This window comes from Saimiri boliviensis, chromosome 4 (genome assembly GCF_048565385.1).
Source record: "Saimiri boliviensis isolate mSaiBol1 chromosome 4, mSaiBol1.pri, whole genome shotgun sequence".
NCBI lineage: Eukaryota > Metazoa > Chordata > Mammalia > Primates > Cebidae > Saimiri > Saimiri boliviensis.
Window position 1 is genome coordinate 149,174,672 of NC_133452.1, and position 20,387 is coordinate 149,195,058.

Consider the following 20,387-nt stretch of genomic DNA (forward strand, 5'->3'; position numbering starts at 1 on the left):
TGCTTTACAAGAGCTCCTGAAAGAAGCACTAAACATAGAAAGGAACAACCAGTACCAGCCACTCCAAAAACATACCAGGTGGTAAAGAGCATCAACACAATGAAGATACTGCATCAACTAACAGGCAAAACAGCCACCTAGCATCAAAATGGCAGGATCAAATTCACACATAACAATATTAACCCTAAATGTAAATGGGCTAAACAGCCCAATCAAAAGACACAGACTGGCAAATTGGATAAAAAGCCAAAACCCATTGGTGTGCTGTATCTAGGAAACCCATCTCACATGCAAGGATACACAAAGGCTCAAAATAAAGGGATGGAGGAAGATTTACCAAGCAAATGAAGAGCCAAAAAAAAGCAGGAGTTGCAATCCTAGTCTCTGATAAAATAGACTTTAAAGCAACAAAGATCAAAAGTGACAAAGAAGGACATTACATAATGGTAAAAGGATCAATGCAACAAGAAAAGCTAACAATCCTAAATATATATGCACCCAATACAGGAGCACTCAGATATATAAAGCAAGTTCTTAACGACTTACAAAGACACTTAAGACTCCCACACAATAATAGTGGGAGATTTTAACATTACACTGCCAATATTAGACAGATCAACCAGACAGAAAATTAACAAGGATATCCAGGACTTGAACTCAGACCTGGACCAAGCAAACCTAATAGAAATTTACAGAACTCCCCACCCCAAATCCACAGAATACACATTCTTCTCAGCACCACATCACACCTACTCTAAAATTGACCACATAATTGGAAGTAACTCACTAAGCAAATGCAAAAGAACAGAAATCATAACAGTCTCTCAGACCACAGTGCAATCAAGTTAGAACTCAGAATTCAGAAGCTAACTCAGAACCGCACAACTTCATGGAAACTGAACAACTGGCTCTGGAATGTTGACTGGATAAACAATGAAATGAAGGCAGAAATAAAGACGTTCTTTGAAACCAATGAGAATGAAGACACAACATACCACAATCTCTGGGATACATTTAAAAAAGTGTCTAGAGGAAAATATACAGCAATAAATGCCCACATGAGAAGCCAGGAAAGATCTAAAATCGATACCCTATTGTCAAAATTGAAAGAGCTAGAGGAGCAATATCAAAAAGTTACCAGAAGACAAGAAATAACTAAGAGCAGAACTGAAAGAGACACAAAAAACCCTTCAAAAAATCAATAAATCCAGGAGCTAGTTTTTTGAAAAGATCAACAATAGACCACTAGCCAGATTAATTAAAAGAATAATCAAATAGATGCAATAAAAAACAATAAAGGGGATATCACCAGATTTCACAGAAATACAAACCATCATCAGAGATTATTACAAACAACTCTATGCACATAAACTAGTAAACCTGGAAGAAATGGATAAATTCCTGGACACTTGCATCTTCCCAAGCCTAAACCAGGAAGAAGTCAAAACCCTGAACAGACCAATAACAAGGGCTGAAGTTGAGGCAGCAATTACCAACCAAGAAAAGTCCAGGTCCAGATGGGTTCACAGCCAAATTCTACCAGACATACAAAGAGAAGCTGGTACCATTCCTTCTGAAACTATCCCAAACAATCCAAAAAGAGGGAATCCTTCCCAAATCATTTTATGAGACCAACATCATCCTGATACCAAAATATGGCAGAGACTCAACAAGAAAAGAAAACTTCAGGCCAAGATCCATGATGAACATTGATGCAAAAATCTTCAATAAAATACTGGCAAACTGAATTCAACAGCACAATCACAAAGCTTATCCATCACGATCAAGTAGGCTTCATCCCAGGACTGCAAGGCTGGTTCAACATATGCAAGTCTATAAACGCAATTCACCACATAAACAGAATCAAAAGACAAAAACCACATGATTATCTCAATAGATGCAGAGAAGGCTTTTGACAAAATTCAACTGCCCTTTATGCTAAAAACCCTCAATAAACTAGGTATTGATGGAACATATCTCCAAATAATAAAAGCTATTTATGACAAACCAACAGCCAATATCATACTGAATGGGCAAAAACTGGAAGCATTCCCTTTGAAATCTGGCACTAGACAAGGATGCCCTCTCTCACCACTTCTATTCAAGATAGTACTGCAAGTTCTAGCCAGAGCAATCAGGCAAGAAAAATAAAGCATATTCAATTAGGAAAGGAGGAAGTCAAATTGTCTCTATTTGCAGACGACTCAATTGTATATTTAGAAGACCCCACTGTGTCAGCCCAAAATCTCCTGAAACTGATAAACAACTTCAGCAAAGTCTCAGGATATAAAATCAACGTGCAAAAATCACAAGCATTCCTATACACCAATAACAGACTTAAACAGAGCCCAATCAAGAACAAACTGCCATTCACAATTGCTACAAAGAGAATAAAATACCTAGGAATGCAACTAACAATGTAAAGGACCTCTTCAAGGAGAACTACAAACCATTGATGAAGGAAATAAGAGAGGACACAAACAGATAGAGAAACATTCCATGCTCATGGTTAGGAAGAATCAATATTGTGAAATTGGCCATACTGCCCAAAGTAATTTACAGATTCAATGTTATCCCCATCATGCTACTAATGACCTTCTTCACAGAACTGGAAAAAACCACCTTAAACTTCATATGGAACCAAAAGAGAGCCCGCATAGCCAAGTCAAGTCTAAGCAAAAATAACAAAGCGGGAGGCATCACACTACCTGACTTCAAACTATACACAAGGCTACAGTAATCAAAACAGCATGGTACTGGTACCAAAACAGAGATATGGACCAATGGAACAGAACAGAGGTCTCAGAGGCAACGCCACACATCTACAACCATCTGATCTTTGAAAAACCTGACAAAAGCAATGGGTAAAGGATTCCCTGTTTAATAAATGGTGTCAGGAAAACTGGCTAGCTATGTGCAGAAAGCAGAAATTGGACCCCTTCCTGACACCTTACACTTAAATTAACTCCAGATGGATTAAAGACTTAAACATAAGCCCTAAGACCATAAAAACCCTAGAAGAAAATCTAGGCAAAACCATTCAGGACATAGACATAGGCAAGGACTTCATGATTAAAACATCAAATGCATTGGCAACAAAAGCCAAAATAGACAAATGGGACCTAAACAAACTCCACAGCTTTTGCACTGCAAAAGAAACAGTCAGTAGAGTAAATTGGCAACCAACAGAATGGGAAAAAATTTTTGCAATCTACCCATCTGAGAAAGGGCTAATATCTAGAAATCAACAAAGAACTAAGACAGATTTACAAGAAAAAAACAAGCCATTCAAAAGTGGGCAAAAGATAGGACCTTAACAAAAGAAGACATACAGGAGGCCAACAAACATATGAAAAAATGCTCATCATCACTGGTCATTAGAGAAATGCAAATCAAAACTGCATTGAGATACTATCTCATGCCAATTAGAATGGCGATCATTAAAAAATCTGGAGACAACAGATGCTGGAGAGGATGTGGAGAAACAGGAACACTTCTACACTGTTGGTGGGAGTGTAAATTAGTTCAACCATTGTGGAAGACAGTGTGGCAATTCCTCAAGGACCTAGAAATAGAAATTCCATTTGACCCAGCAATCCCCTTACTGGTTATATATCCAAAGGATTATAAATCGTTCTACTCTAAGGACACATGCACACAAATGTTCATTACAGCACTGTTTACAATAGCAAAGACCTGGAACCAACCCAAATGCCCATCGATGATAGACTGGACAGGGAAAATGTGGCACATATACACCATGGAATGCTATGCAGCCATCAAAAACTATGGATTCATGTCCTTTGTAGGGACATGGATGAACCTGGAAACCATCATTCTCAGCAAACTGACACAAGAACAGAAAATCAAACACCGCATGTTCTCACTCATAAGTGGGTATTGAACAGTGAGAACACATGGACACAGGGAGGGGAGCATCACACACTGGGGTCTCTGGCAGGGGAAACGGGAGGGACAGCAGGGGGTGGGGAGTTGGGGAGGCATAACATGGGGAGAAATGCCAGATACAGGTTATGGGGAGGAAGGCAGCAAACCACACTGACATGTGTGTACCTATGCCACAATCTTACATATTCTTCACATGTACCCCAAAACCTAAAATGCAATAAAAAAGACTTGCTCAAGGCTCAGATGACTGTTGCATATTTAGCAATAAAGTATTTTCAAATTAAAAAAATAAATACAAGATCTGAAAAGCTGTCAAAATTCAGTTCCCATTGTTCCACACTGTATAAAACCACTATGGGTTAACTTTCAGCAAATGCAAACTAAAAAATAAAGCACTTACTTGTCTGAAAAAGAAAATATAGTTGAATACAATTTCAAAAGTACCATTTTGAATATAAAAGTACTTTTTTTTTTTTAAACGCAGCTTTCCATTTCCCCAGCCTACAAAAGGGAGCAATTTAAAATCTACAACCACCTGAGGCCTGTTGTCTGTTACAGCTGTCATCCATTCTTGTACAACAGAGTGGCTTTGAAATTGCATTTTGAAGCTGTCTTCCATTTAAATTGATAATTAAAAAGAAAATTACACTTGATAAAGAAAAAGTCAATGTGACCTTTCCACCCTAGTTTGCCTTAAAGTAATTTTTTCCCAAATAGTCTACAACATCAGGGTAGCTGATAAGGAAACAGTTTTTTAATATGAAATTTAATAAATCAAAAACCGTAAGTCCTTGCTTTGCTCCGTTCACCTTTTCTGGATCTGTCTTACTGTACTCATGTTTAATGTTCAGATGTCAGACTTTGGTAGCATGGTACAAATACATACTGCAAATTGAAAACTGTATGCATAATCCAATGATATTTTTTATAGACCTTTATGTACATGCATTGAAAATGTTTTTTAAAATGCCCACTAGACTATTAACTGTGGTTACCCTTCGAGGAGGAAGGTGTGGAAAGAGGAGTTAGGAATGCAAATTTCACTTTGTGTATCTGTTACCTGAATTTATCAACAAGCATGTGCTACTATAACATGTAATCAGTAAAATTAAATCTATAATGTAAAAGTGCATGATCTAGGCTGGGCATGGTCGCTCACACCTGAAATCCCAGCACTTTGGGAGGCTGAGGCGGGCGGATCAGCTGAGGTCAGGAGTTCCAATCCAGTCCAGCCAACATGGCAAAACCTCGTCTCTACTAAAACTACAAAAATTAGATGGGCCTGTAATCCCAGCTACTTGGGAGGCTGAGGCAGGAGAATTGCTTGAACCTGAAAGGCGGAGGTTGCCGTGAGCTGAGATCATGCCATTGCACTCCAGCCTGGGCAACAAGAGCAAAACTCTGTCTCAGAAAGAAAAAGAAAGTGCATGATTGATTACCTTTTACTGCTAAATATTTACATTCCACGTACCTGAACATAAAAATTTAAGAAGAGGATGACTAACGTCAGCATATAAGACGACTGGAAGATCAGACAACCGAAGGGGAAGCCACACGGTTTCACGACAGCGCTCATGGTGTGTGTGATGGTGAGCACAAACTGCACCTGGGGATGGCAGAGAGGGCATCTTTGTGAGCAAGCCAGGCTGTGCCACACAGACACTGCGGCGAAGCTTTATCAATTCAGAAATCAACTCCCAGAATTCTCAGAATGATGTGGGAATAAAACAAAGATGCTGAAGCAGCCCTGTCATCCAGCAATCTTATTTGAAGTTATATTAGTATGTAAAATTGCCCTTTATTTTCTCACGGAAAAGTCACAGCTAAAATTTAGACAAAAAGGATTTAACTTACACATTAATTTGAAAAGTATTCATTTACATTTCAAAGCAAGGAACTTTCCATTACAAGCTAATTGCATGCACAAAGGGCATTTTAACACACAAAGTTTAATTTTTAAAAGGCCATTTTTGGGGAAAAAAATAGGCAGCCTCATCACACATAAAAAGCTCTCTGGGCTTCTAAGACAGATTTCTATTTCCTTTCCCCATCCACAAGCCACATGGAGAAAAGCTGAAAGAAGGGACAACATACCAGCTGAGCCTGTGTGAGATACTTCTTCCACCAAAGATACTTGTGCATAGATGGAAACACAGACAGTCCATAGTAGGAGTACATAAGAATGTGGATAAAACTGTTCAGTGTCGGTCCAAAGAAACCTATAAAAGTACAGTATAAAAATCACTATTTTTCCAGAAGGGACTGTTCATTCTTGTCAAGTGAGATTCTCTCTGTGCATAGTTATTGAAAATGAATAGCACATACGACATGATCATATAACAAAATCCACAATGATAAATTCCCCAATTATTGTGCCACTTCTAGGATTCAGCAAAACTCCATGATAGAAGGACTAGCCTGGGATGGCTTTTCAGAATGCCACCCAAATGGAACGCCTTGTCTATGAGGTTTTACTGTCTCTCTAACCTGTCACTACTATCAGCTACTGAGGGAAGAAAAGAAATACTAGCTTAAAGTTGGTGGCAGAATTCCTCTGAAATAGAATTGTCTTTGCTTTAGCTAACCCTTTGATAAGACATACTGACTGCAGAAAGAGCCTTCTGTACATGGCTGAACAGGGTGCTACAGAGACAAAATATATTGCTTTCATAATTAAGTAAATAAATTCTACCTGAAAGACACTTAGGGACCAGGAGGTGCTGGAGAGAGACGGGAGAGAGACAAGGCTAGAGTGGAGGAGAAAGCAGCCAGCGAGACCTTCCCAGTGACTGGTCACATCGCAGGTACATTTAGGATGAGGGATATCTAAAATCCAGGTCCCTGCCATTAAAAATCTCTATAAATGCCTCCACCATGGGTGAATAAGCCTTCAGGAACCCATGGAAAAAGGGTCATGTTCCATGTTGGGTCAGCTAAGCATTGAAAGGATTTAGCTCCAAGAGGTAAGATGCCATAGATGCATCACTTGTTGTAAGTAAGGAAGCTCAGTGTTACGGGATTTCATCAGTACATGAAAGTGCTTACAACAATGCTTGGCACAAAGTGCATACTTTTCAGCTGTCAGCTCGGGATCCAGATGGCTGTTTTGTGAGCTATCCTGTGGTGGGAGAGACTGTGGCATTAGAGGACCATTTATTGGCTATGTCCCCTTGGAGACATTGCTTTGACTGTAAATTTTTGTTTTCTTACCTGGATGATAGCTATGATAATAATAACTAGCTCTTACGGTTGTGATGAAATTAACTGAGATAATATACTGTATGAACTAAAAAGCACTGCACATATGCTGGCTAATACATCAATTTAAATTCTCTATCCGGGTTTTCTAATCCTAGATTAGTGATCTGGATAGCTAAATGCAAATGAATAAATAAGAAACAACACCATGCATATAGTAAATTCTCAACCAATGCTGGCTGAAATAAATGGTGATGGCACTTGAGTTTATATGAAAACACAGAGATTCAGACTACCAAGTAACATAGTCAGTGCCATTTCTTTACCCACCTGACTTTTCATTTCCATCAATTAATGAACCATGAGTAGTTGTTGCTTATAATGTTTGGCTCCTATGGAAATATAGCACCTTCCACAGTCACCACTTCACTGTGATACAGACTGAGGCATTTCAAAAAATTGAAAGGCTGCTCTGGTAGGTCACACATAATATCATTTTTTTTTTCTTAAGCAGAAATTGTCACACAGTATTCATAGGACTACGTCTTTACACAGTGATGCTTTGAGTTTTAGATGCTCAGTGATTTGTAATGAAACCTGACAGTCATAAAAATACTTAACCTTGGTAATTCTCCTTTGACATTGATTGTAACTGTCCTTCCTTAATAACTAAACTGAAGAAATTGATCTGTCTGTCTAGAAGGACAGAGATCAATTCTTTACTTATTCCCACTGTACTCCCAGCAATTTCCTTCTTTACACTCTAGTTTTCATTTGAAAACTTCAATCATTGATACTCCAAATATCCCTGGGCATTTTTTTTCCCTATCATCCCTGCAGGATCCCAAATCCTAGAACAAAGTCATTTTGACTTAAGTTTTACATGTTCTGGTTTTTCATATAATATTTTTAAATTTGTGAGTACAGGGCAGTATCAAATAGAAAGTACTGTTCTCTCTAGCTCAGTGCATCTCAAACTGTAGGTCGTAACTGACCCATTAGTGAATGGTGAAGTCAATGCAGTGAGAGTTGTCAACTTTTTGTAAAAGTGAAACAGGATTAAAAAAATACAGTGCATCATACAGAGTCAGGGTAAATACTGTTTCATAAAATTTCATATAAAACATAGAAATATGAATGAGCCTACTCAGGAGGCTGAGGCAGGAGAATTGCCTGAACCCAGGAGGCGGAGGTCGCGGTGAGCCAAGATCGCGCCATTGCACTCCAGCCTGGGTAACAAGAGCGAAACTCTGTCTCAGAAAAAAAAAAAAAAAATATGAATGAGGGCCAGGCATAGTAGCTCACACCTGTAATCCCAGCACTTTGGAAGGCTGAGGTGGGAGGACTCCTTGAGCCCAGGAGTTCAAGATCAGCCTGGGCAACACAGAGAGACCCTGTCTCTACACTTGTTTTGTTTTTTAATATAAGTGTGCTTTGGCCGGGCACGGTGGCTCATGCCTGTAATCCTAGCATTTTGGGAGGCCGAGGTGGGTGGATCACGAAGTCAGGAGATTGAGACGATCCTGGCCAACATGGTGAAACACTGTCTCTATTAAAATATAAAAAAATTAGCTGGGCGTGGTGGTGTGGACCTGTAGTCCCAGATACTCAGGAGGCTGAGGCAGGGGAATCACTTGAACCTGGGAGGCAGAGGTTGCAGTGAATCAAGATTGCACCACTGCACTCCAACCTGGACAACCAAGATTCCATCTCAAAAAAAAAAAAAAAAAACAAACAAGTGTGCTTTATTATAAAGAAGATTTAAATATAACCAACAACACTGAAAATAATGTAAATGGCATTTATAGCCTTGGTCAGAGTTCTTTATTAAATAGGCATTTGTTTGCTGTTCCATGAATAGTTAACAGTTAGTTCATGCAACAAAACAGGTAACTTGAAAAAGTGATTAAGAATACAGAATGATGGCGGCTGGGCGCAGTGGCTCACGCCTGTAATCCAAGCACTTTGGAGGCCAAGGTGGGCGGATCACCTGAGGTAGGGAGTTCAAGAATACAGAATGATGAACCAGGAATCTGGGGTTCTTTTGTGTTTTTTCTTGTTTAACTGACACAGCTTTTTTTTTTTTTTTTGAGGCAGAGTCTTGCTCTGTCTCCAGGCTGGAGTGCAGTGATGCAATTTCAGCTCACTGCAACCTCTACCTCCTGGGTTCAAGGGATTCTCCTACCTCGGCCTCCTGAGTAGCTGGGATTACAGGTGTGAGCCACGGCACCTGGGCCAGATGCAGCTCTTAAAATAAAATCTGAAATATAAAACCAGACATCTTCACGTAGAGAGCTCTCTCTTCCTATAAGAAATTTTTGCAGTGTTTAAAATTTGGCTGAAGCCATACTTCATGTAGTTTAACTTCTCATACATACATTATCCAATTAATATTCTAACCTCATTTTCATATACAAGTGGGACCATAAACATTCTCTAATAAGACTACACCAGCACAGAGTAATTTTACCAATGTGTATGTATTCATTCATTTGAAACCTGTTTCCCAAAATGAAATTGCTCATTTAAAAGCAAACAACTGGTTACAATTAATGCCTCTAGATACTGGGTCATGGGGCCTAGAAATCATGTAAGAGTATATTGCTTTAGTTAAATATAATTAAATTCATCTTATGTCTACACTTTTTTTTGTTTTGAGACAGGGTCTGGCTCTGTTGCCCAGGCTGGAGTGCAGTGGCACGATCTCAGCTCACTGCAACCTCCGCCTCCTGAGGAGCTGGGTGGCACTACAGGTGCACGTCGCCACGTCCAGCTAATTTTTGCATTTTTTTTTGGTAGAGATGGGATTTTGCCATGTTGCCCAGGCTGGTCTCAAACTCCTGAGCTCAAGCAATCCACCTGTCTCAGCCTCCTAAAGTGCTAGGATTACAGATGTGAACCACTATGCCCAGCCCTACAAAAAAAAAAAAAAATTAGTTGGGCAGGGTGCATGCATATAGTCAGCGAACTGAAAGGCTGATGCAGGAAGATGGCTTGTGCCCAGGAGGTCGAGGCTGCAGTAAGCTATGACTACACCACTGCATTCTGGCCTGGGAAGAAGAGTGAGACCCTGTCGCTCTTAAACAAACAAAAAAAAGAAGGGCCAGATGCAGGGGCTAACACCTGTAATTCCGGCACTTTGGGAGGCGAAGGCAGGTGGATCACCTGAGGTCAGGAGTTTGAGACCAGCCTGACCAACAGAGTGAAACCCCATCTCTACTAAAAATACAAAAAATTAGCTGGGTGTGGTGGCAGGCACCTGTAATCCCAGCTACTCAGGAGGCTGAGGCAGGAGAATTGCTTGAACTCAGAAGGCAGAGGCTGCAGTGAGCCGAGATTGCGCCATTGCACTCAAGCCTGGGAAACAAGTGGGAAACTCCATCACCAAAAAAAAAAAAAAAAAAAAAGTAAAGGAACAAATATGAATGAGTGCACTGGGTTGTGATATAAAGTTTATTTCTTATTGTAAATCTCAGTTTTAAAAAAATGGAAAATCTGGTAGGTCATTCGGGGATGTAACGTTAATTTTTCAGAATGTGAAAACAAGAAACCTTAAAAGCTGAAATGCCTCAATCTGTTTCACAGGTAAGTGGTGACTGTGGAAGGTGATGTACTTCCACAGGAGTCAAACAGCACCTGGGATTGGAGTGTTGCAGCTCCCACTAGGGTCTGTGCTTCTGACCATGGGACACAGGATGCATAGAAATGAACACAGTTTAGGGTTCAGCTCAGATTTTGCCTGTATCAAAGACCAGACCCTAGACTACACGGTCCCTGGCAGATACAGGTGTCCTGCCATGGTGAGGCTGGCACTCTAGACCTCCCTTCATGCTCTTCTGATCTGCATGTGCTCAACACAAGACCGCACCAGTGGTCTCTGTAAGAGCTATTCCTCAAAATGGAAAAATTTACAAAATAACTTACTTTGTCCACAAGGTATCCAGTTCAAGACACACCACCAGATGTTAAACATAGAAGCATGATGATATACATGAAGAAAAGTAATCTGACTGGTTTTTTTCCGCAAAACAAAGAAAATTGTGTCCAGGAACTCTACTGATTTGGAGAAGTAGTACCACCAAAGCACCTTGGCTACCTATAGAGATTTGCAAAGAGGGGAAAAGGATGAGAAATGGGAATGTTCCTGGTGCCACCCCACCTCTCAGCTTTCTGCGTGCTGCCTGAGCTTTCCTATGGTTTCTTTCTCACTGCCGAAAAGGCAGCTCACCTGGTGTCCTTGTCTCCAGTTCCTCCTTATTTCAAGCAATCCACCCCACTCTAGTGAGAAACGAGTGATTTTCCCAGGACACATGTGAGATCAGGTTATTCCTCTGTACCTGCAGAACCAAGTCCATGACTCCTGGCTTGAACCCAGGATCTCCTATGGGCTTGGCTGGCTGCTGTTCCCACCAGCCTCCTGCAAGCTCCCCACCATGGTGTCCTGTGCACTGGGACAGTGGCCTGCTTACTCCTCCTCCAGCAATAAAAACTCTTCTCCCTGCTCCCAGCACTCCTTCCTTTCCTCAGGTCTTGCATATTCTAGTCATCCTTTATTAATATTCCTCTTAAATGCCACCTTTTCTCTGGAAATTCCCAGCCCTTTCCTTTCTCAGGCTGAACCGCTGCTTCATTTGTATTCACATTGCTTTATGGCTCCATAATCAATAGCCATAATAGAGTGTAGCTAGGGTTATGAATCTATCAATAGATTGCAAATCACTCAAAGGCAGAAACTGTCACTCTCATTTGCTCAGTTCCTAGCACTCAACAGGAGGTCATTATTGTTTGTTACATTAGATTATAATTTTCCTCTGCTCTTCTAAAGTACATGTTTTTTTGTCTCTTAGACACACTGTCCAAGGGCAGTCTATGACATTTTTTGTGTCTTTTCCTCAGATGACTGGATTAAAAATCGAGATGTTATTTATCCCTGCTAACAGTGGGAAGTCATGATAACCACATCCTTTCCCTTAGGCCCTCAGTCAGTCTCATCTACAGGGAGACACTTCTTTAGTTAAAAGCACTGTGTTTTTACCACTAACATTAAACCTAAGATACTTTTAAAGACATTACATAATAGGAACATTGGAGTTAAAATATCATGCTCTACTATCTACTTCCCAAGAAGATCAGCATAAGGTGTGGTGGCAACCATCTTAATGTCTGATGGGATAATTAACCTTCAGAAATATTAAAATACAATAAAAACAACCTTTAGAGAACTGTATGGTATCCCAAAATGCATGAGTTTGTGGTAATGCATTAGAAATAAAAATGAATGCAGAGAAATCAATGTCTTACTTTATTTGTATTGCAGTTTTGAAGATGTTTTTAAAATGTCCATCTTGGGCAGACACAGTGGCTCATGCCTGTAATCCCAGCACTTTGGGAGGCCAAGGCAGGTGGATTACCTGAGGTCAGGAGTTCTAGACCAGCCTGGCTAACATGACGAAACCCCGTTTCTACTAAAAATACAGGCCGGGCGCGGTGGCTCAAGCCTGTAATCCCAGCACTTTGGGAGGCCGAGGCGGGTGGATCACGAGGTCGAGAGATCGAGACCAACCTGGTCAACATGGTGAAACCCCGTCTCTACTAAAAATACAAAAAATTAGCTGGGCATGGTGGTGCGTGCCTATAATCCCAGCTACTCAGGAGGCTGAGGCAGGAGAATTGCCTGAACCCAGGAGGCGGAGGTTGCGGTGAGCCGAGATCGCGCCATTGCACTCCAGCCTGGGTAAAAAGAGCGAAACTCCGTCTCAAAAAAAAAAAAAAAAAAAAAAAAAAAAAAAAAAATACAAAAATTAGCCAGGTGTGGTGATGCACGCTTGTAATCCTAGCTACTCAGGAAGCTGAGGCCAGAGACTCACTTGCATCCAGGAGGCAGAGGTTGCAGTAAGCTGGGATTGTGCCATTGCACTCCAGCCTGGGCGACAAAAGTGAAACTCTGTCCCCCCCAAAAAATAAAAGGTCCATCTTGATATTAAAGATTTTAGCTAAATGGTGTCTACTGTCTGTCTTAATATGTCATGTTTAATTATAGAAAATTTCAAACATCCACTAATGCAGGGAGAATAAGTAAAATGAATACTCCGTATCCAATGCTAAACTTCAGAATTTTCAATATGATTCCAATATAGTTTTTATCAATTCCATTTTCCACCATTTCGGGGAACAGGGGAGTAGGAAGTATAGAATATTGTAAACAAATCCAAGGAATCATTTTATTTATAAATACTTCTGATAGGGAAACTTTTTAACATAAGCATGAAGTCATTATCTTGTCTAACAACATTAACAATTCCTTAGTATCTTCTAAGGGCCCAATCCACATTCAAATTTGTCTCGAAAATGTCCTTTTTCCTAGCCACCTCCCAAAATGTTTTTATAATTAGTTTAAATCAAGATCCAAACAAAATCCAACTTCCAATGGTTTTTAAGTCTCTGCTAACCAATAACAGTTCTCTCTCTTAGCTCCTTTCATTTTTTCATGTCTTAATTCTTAGAAAAACTAGATCCTTTATAAATAATTTCTAATATTACAGGTTTGTATGATTGTTTCTTAGTGTCATTTAACTCGTTTCTCTACACATGCATTTTCTGTTACTGGCAATTAGATTTACAGGCTTGATTAGATTCAGGTGTAATTTTTTTTTTTTTTTTTGTACTGATACTTCAGAGGGTTCTGTCTACTTCCTACTGCCTCCCATCAGGAGGTACATAATTTCTGGCTGTTCCACTGATATTGAGACTGAACCGTGAGTTCAGGTGTTGAGTCCAATCATTATGAAGTTTCTATTCAATTTTCACCGAATAGTTTTGCCCTTCACAGATAACTGCTGTCAGATCCACGATATACTTTGGATGTCTGTCCCCTCCAAATCTCATGTGGAAATGTGATCGCCAACGTCAGAGGTGTGGCCTGGTGGGAGGTGTTTGGGACACGGTGGTAGATCCCTCATGAATGGCTTGGTGCCCTTCCTGAGGTGAGTTACTGCAAGATCTGATTGTTTAAGAGTCTGGGACCTCCCTGTGCCTTGCTCCCTCTCTTGCCATGTGACGTGCCTGCCCCCACCTTCACCTTCCACCATGTTACAGGCTTCTCGAGGGCCTCATCAGAAGCAGATACCGGCACCGTGCTTTCTGTACAGCCTGCAGAACCATAGGCCAAAATAAAACTCTGTAAATTACCCACCCTCAGGTATTCCTTTATAGCAACGCAAAACAAACGAATACTATCCATTATTTCACTAGGAGTTGCAAAATGGTGATTTTCTAATTCTATTGTTAACTAAGCATTTTTCTTTTCTACAGAGAACTTTCCCTTTTCATCTATTTGAAAATTCATGTATGAAAGGCAAGATAAATGTTTAATTCTTTCCCTATAATTTTTTTTTCCTAAAATGAATTGGTGTTCTAACACCCTTCAAAAGGTAACAATGAGAGTTTTTAAAATGAGTATCATTTTAAACTCATGGTTTTGTACATATTTAATGCTTCAATTCATTCCAGTCAGTATTCTTTTTGATGTTCAACCTGCCCCATTTTTAGGCAGTGGGGTCCCTTCAGGCAACTCCTGCCTTTTTGTGATGATCCTCATCCTGGATAGCTGCTTTGCTTTCTGTCATAGATGTCCTAGGTTCATCTTATAAAACATTTCCTGTCCCAAACCGGAAGAAGCCTATTATCTAAGAAAGCTAATCCTTTTTGGAGAACATTATATTTAGAGAGTACAATCTGGGTAATCACTGCTCGTTGTACTGGGCTGTCATAGACTAGGCATTTCTGTAGACAGAGCTAAAAATTAAATGTTTAAAAAAGAATAGTTATGATTAATGACTTTTAGTTTAACTTTTTTTTTTTTTTTTTGAGACGGAGTTTCACTCTTGTTACCCAGGCTGGAGTGCAATGGCGCGATCTCGGCTCACCGCAACCTCCGCCTCCTGGGTTCAGGCAATTCTCCTGCCTCAGCCTCCTGAGTAGCTGGGATTACAGGCACGTGCCACCACGCCCAGCTAATTTTTTGAATTTTTAGTAGAGATGGGGTTTCACCATGTTAACCAGGATGGTCTCGATCTCTCGACCTCGTGATCCACCCATCTCGGCCTCCCAAAGTGCTGGGATTACAGGCTTGAGCCACCGCGCCCGGCCTAGTTTAACTTTTTTATGGTATCTCTTTTTTTCCATGTTTCAAATCGTAGTGCCTAGTGATATTAACATTATTATATAATTAATTTATCCCATAGTATACTGTAACAGTGTCAAAAAAGCAATACCAATGTTACTAACAGTAACAAAAAATTACTGAATACCGTTAAGATATATCTCACTAGGGGCATTTAGTCAAAAAAACTGTTTTAAAGTCATTTGAAATAATTCCTTGGGTGGTTACGTCACCAACTTAATATACAGGTATATTCATTTATTTAAGTTTGTTTCCAACTTTTGGGGGGAGGCTGGCTTGCTTTCTTTTTAAATTTAATTTTGTTTTATAATTATGTAAAGCACTTAGTGGTTCCAAAATCAAATATAGCACAAGGTACAATCAGAGAATTCTGGCTTCCACTGTATCCCCTCTGCTCTGTTCCCTCCCCTGAAATAAAACACTTTTTATTAGCTTTTAGTTTATCCTCTCATTGTTTCTTTTTAAAAATACAAGCAAATACACATACACATTCATATCATTTCTGGCACAAAGGGTGCTATCCAATAAACACAGTCTGCAAGTTGTTTTTGTTCACATAACTATATCCTAGGGAATTCTGAAGCAGCATAGAGCTCTTCCTCACTCTACTTTGTAGAGGCATCTGCTATGTGGATGTGCTGTAGTTTATTCAGCCAGGCCCCTACAGACAGATAGTTGGAAATCATTTTTGTACCAAGCATTTCTTTTTTATTTATTTTTTTGAGACAGAGTCTCGTTCTGTCGCCCAAGCCAGAATGCAGTGGCGTGATTTCAGCTCACTGCAACATCTGCCTTTCGGGTCCCAGTTCAAGCAATTTTCCTTCCTCAGCCTCCCGAGTAGCTGCATTACAGGCACATGCCATCATGCCCAGCTAATTTTTTATATTTTTAGTAGAGATGGGGTTTCACCATGTTGGCCAGGCTGGTCTCAAACTCCTGACCTCATGATCTGCTCACCTTGGCCTCTCAAAGTGCTGGGATTATAGGCATGAGCCATTGCACCCAGCCTGTAACCAAGCATTTCTATTAGAACAGGAACCCCTTTCTTATCTCATTCTAGCCTCTGCCCCCTATCTGGAAGAAGAAAGCTCCTTGTCAGTGAGAACTGGTTATAAATGGTTGATTTGCTTCTAGTGGCTCACCCGGATGTCAGCTTCCCCTGCACTGGTAAGATCTTGACACTGTAAGTTGTAGCCTCCTTCCCAAGTGGAGAGAATGAGCTGCCAAGGAACGGAGAAAGAAAGAAAAACAAACATCAGCACAGGAATTTGGAAGCAGACTGAATTTCCCATTCATTTCTCTGGCATCTATTCAAGATTTGAGTAGGAATTTCCCAGAATTTGAGTTTGTCTCAATCCTCTCCTCAGACACCTATTATCAAGGGACTTAATTCCTGCTGTTGGAACTGACATCAATGACTACTTCCTTAATTAATATATGTTACCTCTAACTATTTACATCGGTCAAATAACAGATTTTAACTATGATTTGAGTCACAAAATTTTATGTAAGGAATTACCTATCTAGTCACGTTTCGACAAATGAAATGTAGAATTAGTTGAAAACAACTGTGAGAAAACGACAGTAAAAATTTAATATTTTGTGTTTAGATATACTTAATCATCTCAATTTTAAATATATATATTGCCATTTTACAGATACAAAAACAGGGTTCAGTAAGGTTCTTAAGCCCATTTTCTTCATTGCATTTACACTACTTGGTAATCAATTTAGTGATTAATGTCTATCTTCCCCATTGCTCCCCAAAACCAAAAAGCTCCAAAAGCTTTATGCATCTGTTTTTGCTCATCTTTGTATCTACAGTTCCTTGCCCAGTACCTGCTACGTGGTAAGTGCTCAGTAAACATTTGATGAGTGTATGATTTGCTCAAGACGACATGACAGCAAAGTGGTAGAAGGATGATTAGAATTCAGACTTCCTAATTCATTGTTTACTGTACTTTCCACATCATGAGAAAAGGAGTTTTTTTATTTTTGTTGAAAATTCTATGAAAGAAGTTTTCTCCCTGTAAAAAGTTAAAATTCTAGGACATAAGGCATTTGGCATTGATTTGGATCAGGTATTATAGGCAAAAAGCCTACTATTTAATATTTTTTGCTGCCTTAGAGATATATAAAGGTATAGATTCATTAAAATACATATACATAGCTGAGAGAGTTTGGATGTTAACTAATTAAATGTAAGAGAGAAAGATTACTAAGCAACATTTAGAACATTTTAGAACCTTTGTGAGACTTCTTCACTGTCCTGATATACCTCTCTTTTAACAGAAAACCTTTCTGTTAACATCATGCTAATTAAAGATTATCAACATCAGTAAGTCCAGTGAAAGAAGAAAACCTTGGATTTTTGGATCTATTACAAATCTTCCCAGTATCTCCCAGGGGATTTATGCTCTTAGTTCTCAACTGGAAACCAGTGACACCCTAGAGGAGACCCAGAAATACCTTAATCTATATACAAACTTTGGTGTGTTGGTGCATTTTTCAAACTAAGGAAGCTGTTTAACTTTGTGTACAAGGAGTGATTAAAAACCTCTCTGGTCAGGTTGTGGTTCTGTAGTAAGGGGCTCCAATCTCTACTCTGCACATTAACAATAGCTACTCTGTAACTCCTGAGTGTGGAGAGGACAGGGCATATTCTCTGTTTCCCCATGACATTTCCTGCTTTACTCAGATTTATTCGGGCTGTCCCCATTCCTGTGGCATCTGTGCAAACCTGACAATTTAATAGTTGAATAGGCAGCCATGCTAGAGAGGCTCTGTCTGTCTCACCCTGGACCATTCTTAATCTGCAGAAGTCATCCAACCTATGTTTTGAAGAAAAGGAAGCCAGGCTGTCAAATAAGGTTAGCTGTAAGGAGGTGTGGACTAAATTACTCCAAAATATACTTAGAATCCACCACCTTCTCCCCATCTTCACCACTTTAATCCAAGATGCCTGCAGTACTGCAATGATCTAACTAGACTCTTTGCTAACATTCTTGCCAACTCACCCTCATAGTCCATTTTCTATGTAGAGTGATCTATTTTAAAAGGGAGATAATAGCACTCCCATCATTAAAATCCTCCAATAGCTTTCCATTACACTTAGAGTGCTAGACAAATTCCTTTCAAGGCCCCAAAGTCATCTGCCATCTTTCTACCTCATCTTGAACCACTGATCCTCTGTCCACTGTATCATTCAGTCTCAACTCCAATGTCATTTTCTCAGAGCCTGCCCCATCACCAGCTCCTAACTCTTTCCCACAGGGCAAAGGCTGTGTTCTGGAATCTGAATCGAATCTGACAGTGTAGGAACTCAATACATATTTGTTGAAAGACTGTTAATTATTGCAGTGTCTTTCCAGCTTATGCAAACATCTGCTGGTGCCTAACAAGTTAGCAAGGTTGAATCAGTCTGTCACCTGACTAGTGTCTATTAAACATACCCCTGAGTGTCAAAGAAAGACGTTTCGCCTGCTCTGAAAGAGGTCACAATCAAAGAGAGGAGACTGCGTGGCAATCAATGGTGGTGATTTTGAACTAAAAGATACAAAGTGTAAAAGAGTGAGTGAGCAGTATGTAAAATCAGTGGTAGGCAGTGGGCTCACTGCAGGTATGTTCTTCCTAGAAAGACATTTACCTCGTTGTTCAAAAACTAAACCATTGTTCTTGTTCCTGGTGATGGTGACTGCTGTTCAACTAGCACTTTACAGTTCACAAAGCATTTTCACATTTACCAACTCCTGCTCTGTATTAGTCCACAAGCTCTTCAAGTGCAGAAGCTGTGCCTGGCCCATCTTATACCTTCAGGGCTTCACAGTGCCTAGTAAAAAAGTCATGAATCCTTACAAATCACTCAAGAGTTAGGTAGGATAAATCTCTGCTTTATAGATAAGTTGTCTAAGATTTGGAAAGCCCAATAACTTCTCTAAAATTACACAGATAGGTTTAACACTTAAACTTGTGTCTTCTAACTCCACTACACCAAAGCTCCATCCAAACAGGTACTAGAGCTGCTGGTGTGGTTGGACATGCAGGCTGGCCCTTCTGCTGCAGGTGCTCTTTTTTAAATTTTTAAAAATTTTACTTTAAGTTCTGGGAAACATGTGCAAAACATGCAGGTTTGTTATGTAGGTATACATGTGCCATGGTGGTTTGCTGCACCTATCAACCCATCATCTAGGTTTTAAGCCCCGCATGCCTTAGTTTTTTCTCCTAATGCTATCCCTCCCCTTGCCTACCAACCTCCAACAGGCCCAGGTGTGTGATGTTCTCCTCCATGTCCATGGGTTCTCATTGTTCATCTCCCAATTATGAGTATGAATGATTTTATCTATCCCCTAAAAACATGTGGTGTTTGGTTTTCTGTTCCTGTGTAAGTTTGCTGAGAATGGTGGCTTCCAGCTTCATCTATGTCCCCACAAAGGATATGATCTCATTCTTTTTTATGGCTGCATAGTATTCCATGGTGTATGTGTGTCACATTTTCTTTAACCAGTCTATCATTGATGGGCGTGTGGGTTGGTTCCAAGTCTTTGCTACTGTAAATAGTGTGAGGCTGTCACTTCTGGAAAACAATCCAAGAGTATCTTTCCTTCTGCTATATAGGAAACTAATGCCATAAATTACTATCTTGCTAATTCATCTAGTGAGCTAAAATTCAGCTAATAGAGAACCTAAAATAAAAATGGTCCTTTCAGTGTCAAGTAGATTAGTGAGCACCTATGTGATATGATTTTAAGAGTTGTTGGCCCAGCACAGTGGCTCATGCGTGTAATCCCAGCACTTTGGGAGGCCAAGGCAGGTGGATCACCTGAGCTCAGGAGTTTGAGACCAGCCTGACCAACATGGTGAAACTCCATCTCTACTAAATAAAATAAAATAAAAAATACAAAAATTAGCCAGCAATGGTGGCAGACACCTGTAATCCCAGCTACTCAGGAGGCTGAGGCAGGAGAATCGCTTGAACCCAGGAGGTGGAGGTTGCAATCGGCCGAGATCGCACCACTGCACTCCAGTCTGGGGGACACAGCAAGACTCCATCTCAAAAAAAAAAAAAAAAAAAAGTTGTCAGCATGGCTTTTTGATCCCA

At 40.0% G+C, this 20,387-nt stretch overlaps 1 protein-coding gene across 3 annotated transcripts in view; it reads right to left on the bottom strand.

Annotated features, from left to right (window-relative positions):
- ELOVL2 (ELOVL fatty acid elongase 2) overlaps window positions 1–20,387 on the bottom strand; it is a 72,144-nt gene that overhangs the window by 11,097 nt on the left and 40,660 nt on the right. For all 3 annotated transcript variants that reach the window (XM_010338052.3, XM_074398430.1, XM_074398429.1), the window contains 4 exons: window positions 16,432–16,509; window positions 11,032–11,203; window positions 6,004–6,128; window positions 5,381–5,515 (listed from right to left, as the gene is read on the bottom strand). In XM_010338052.3, the coding sequence (XP_010336354.1) occupies window positions 5,381–5,515; window positions 6,004–6,128; window positions 11,032–11,203; window positions 16,432–16,509 (510 nt within the window). The remainder of the gene's footprint in view (window positions 1–5,380; window positions 5,516–6,003; window positions 6,129–11,031; window positions 11,204–16,431; window positions 16,510–20,387) is intronic.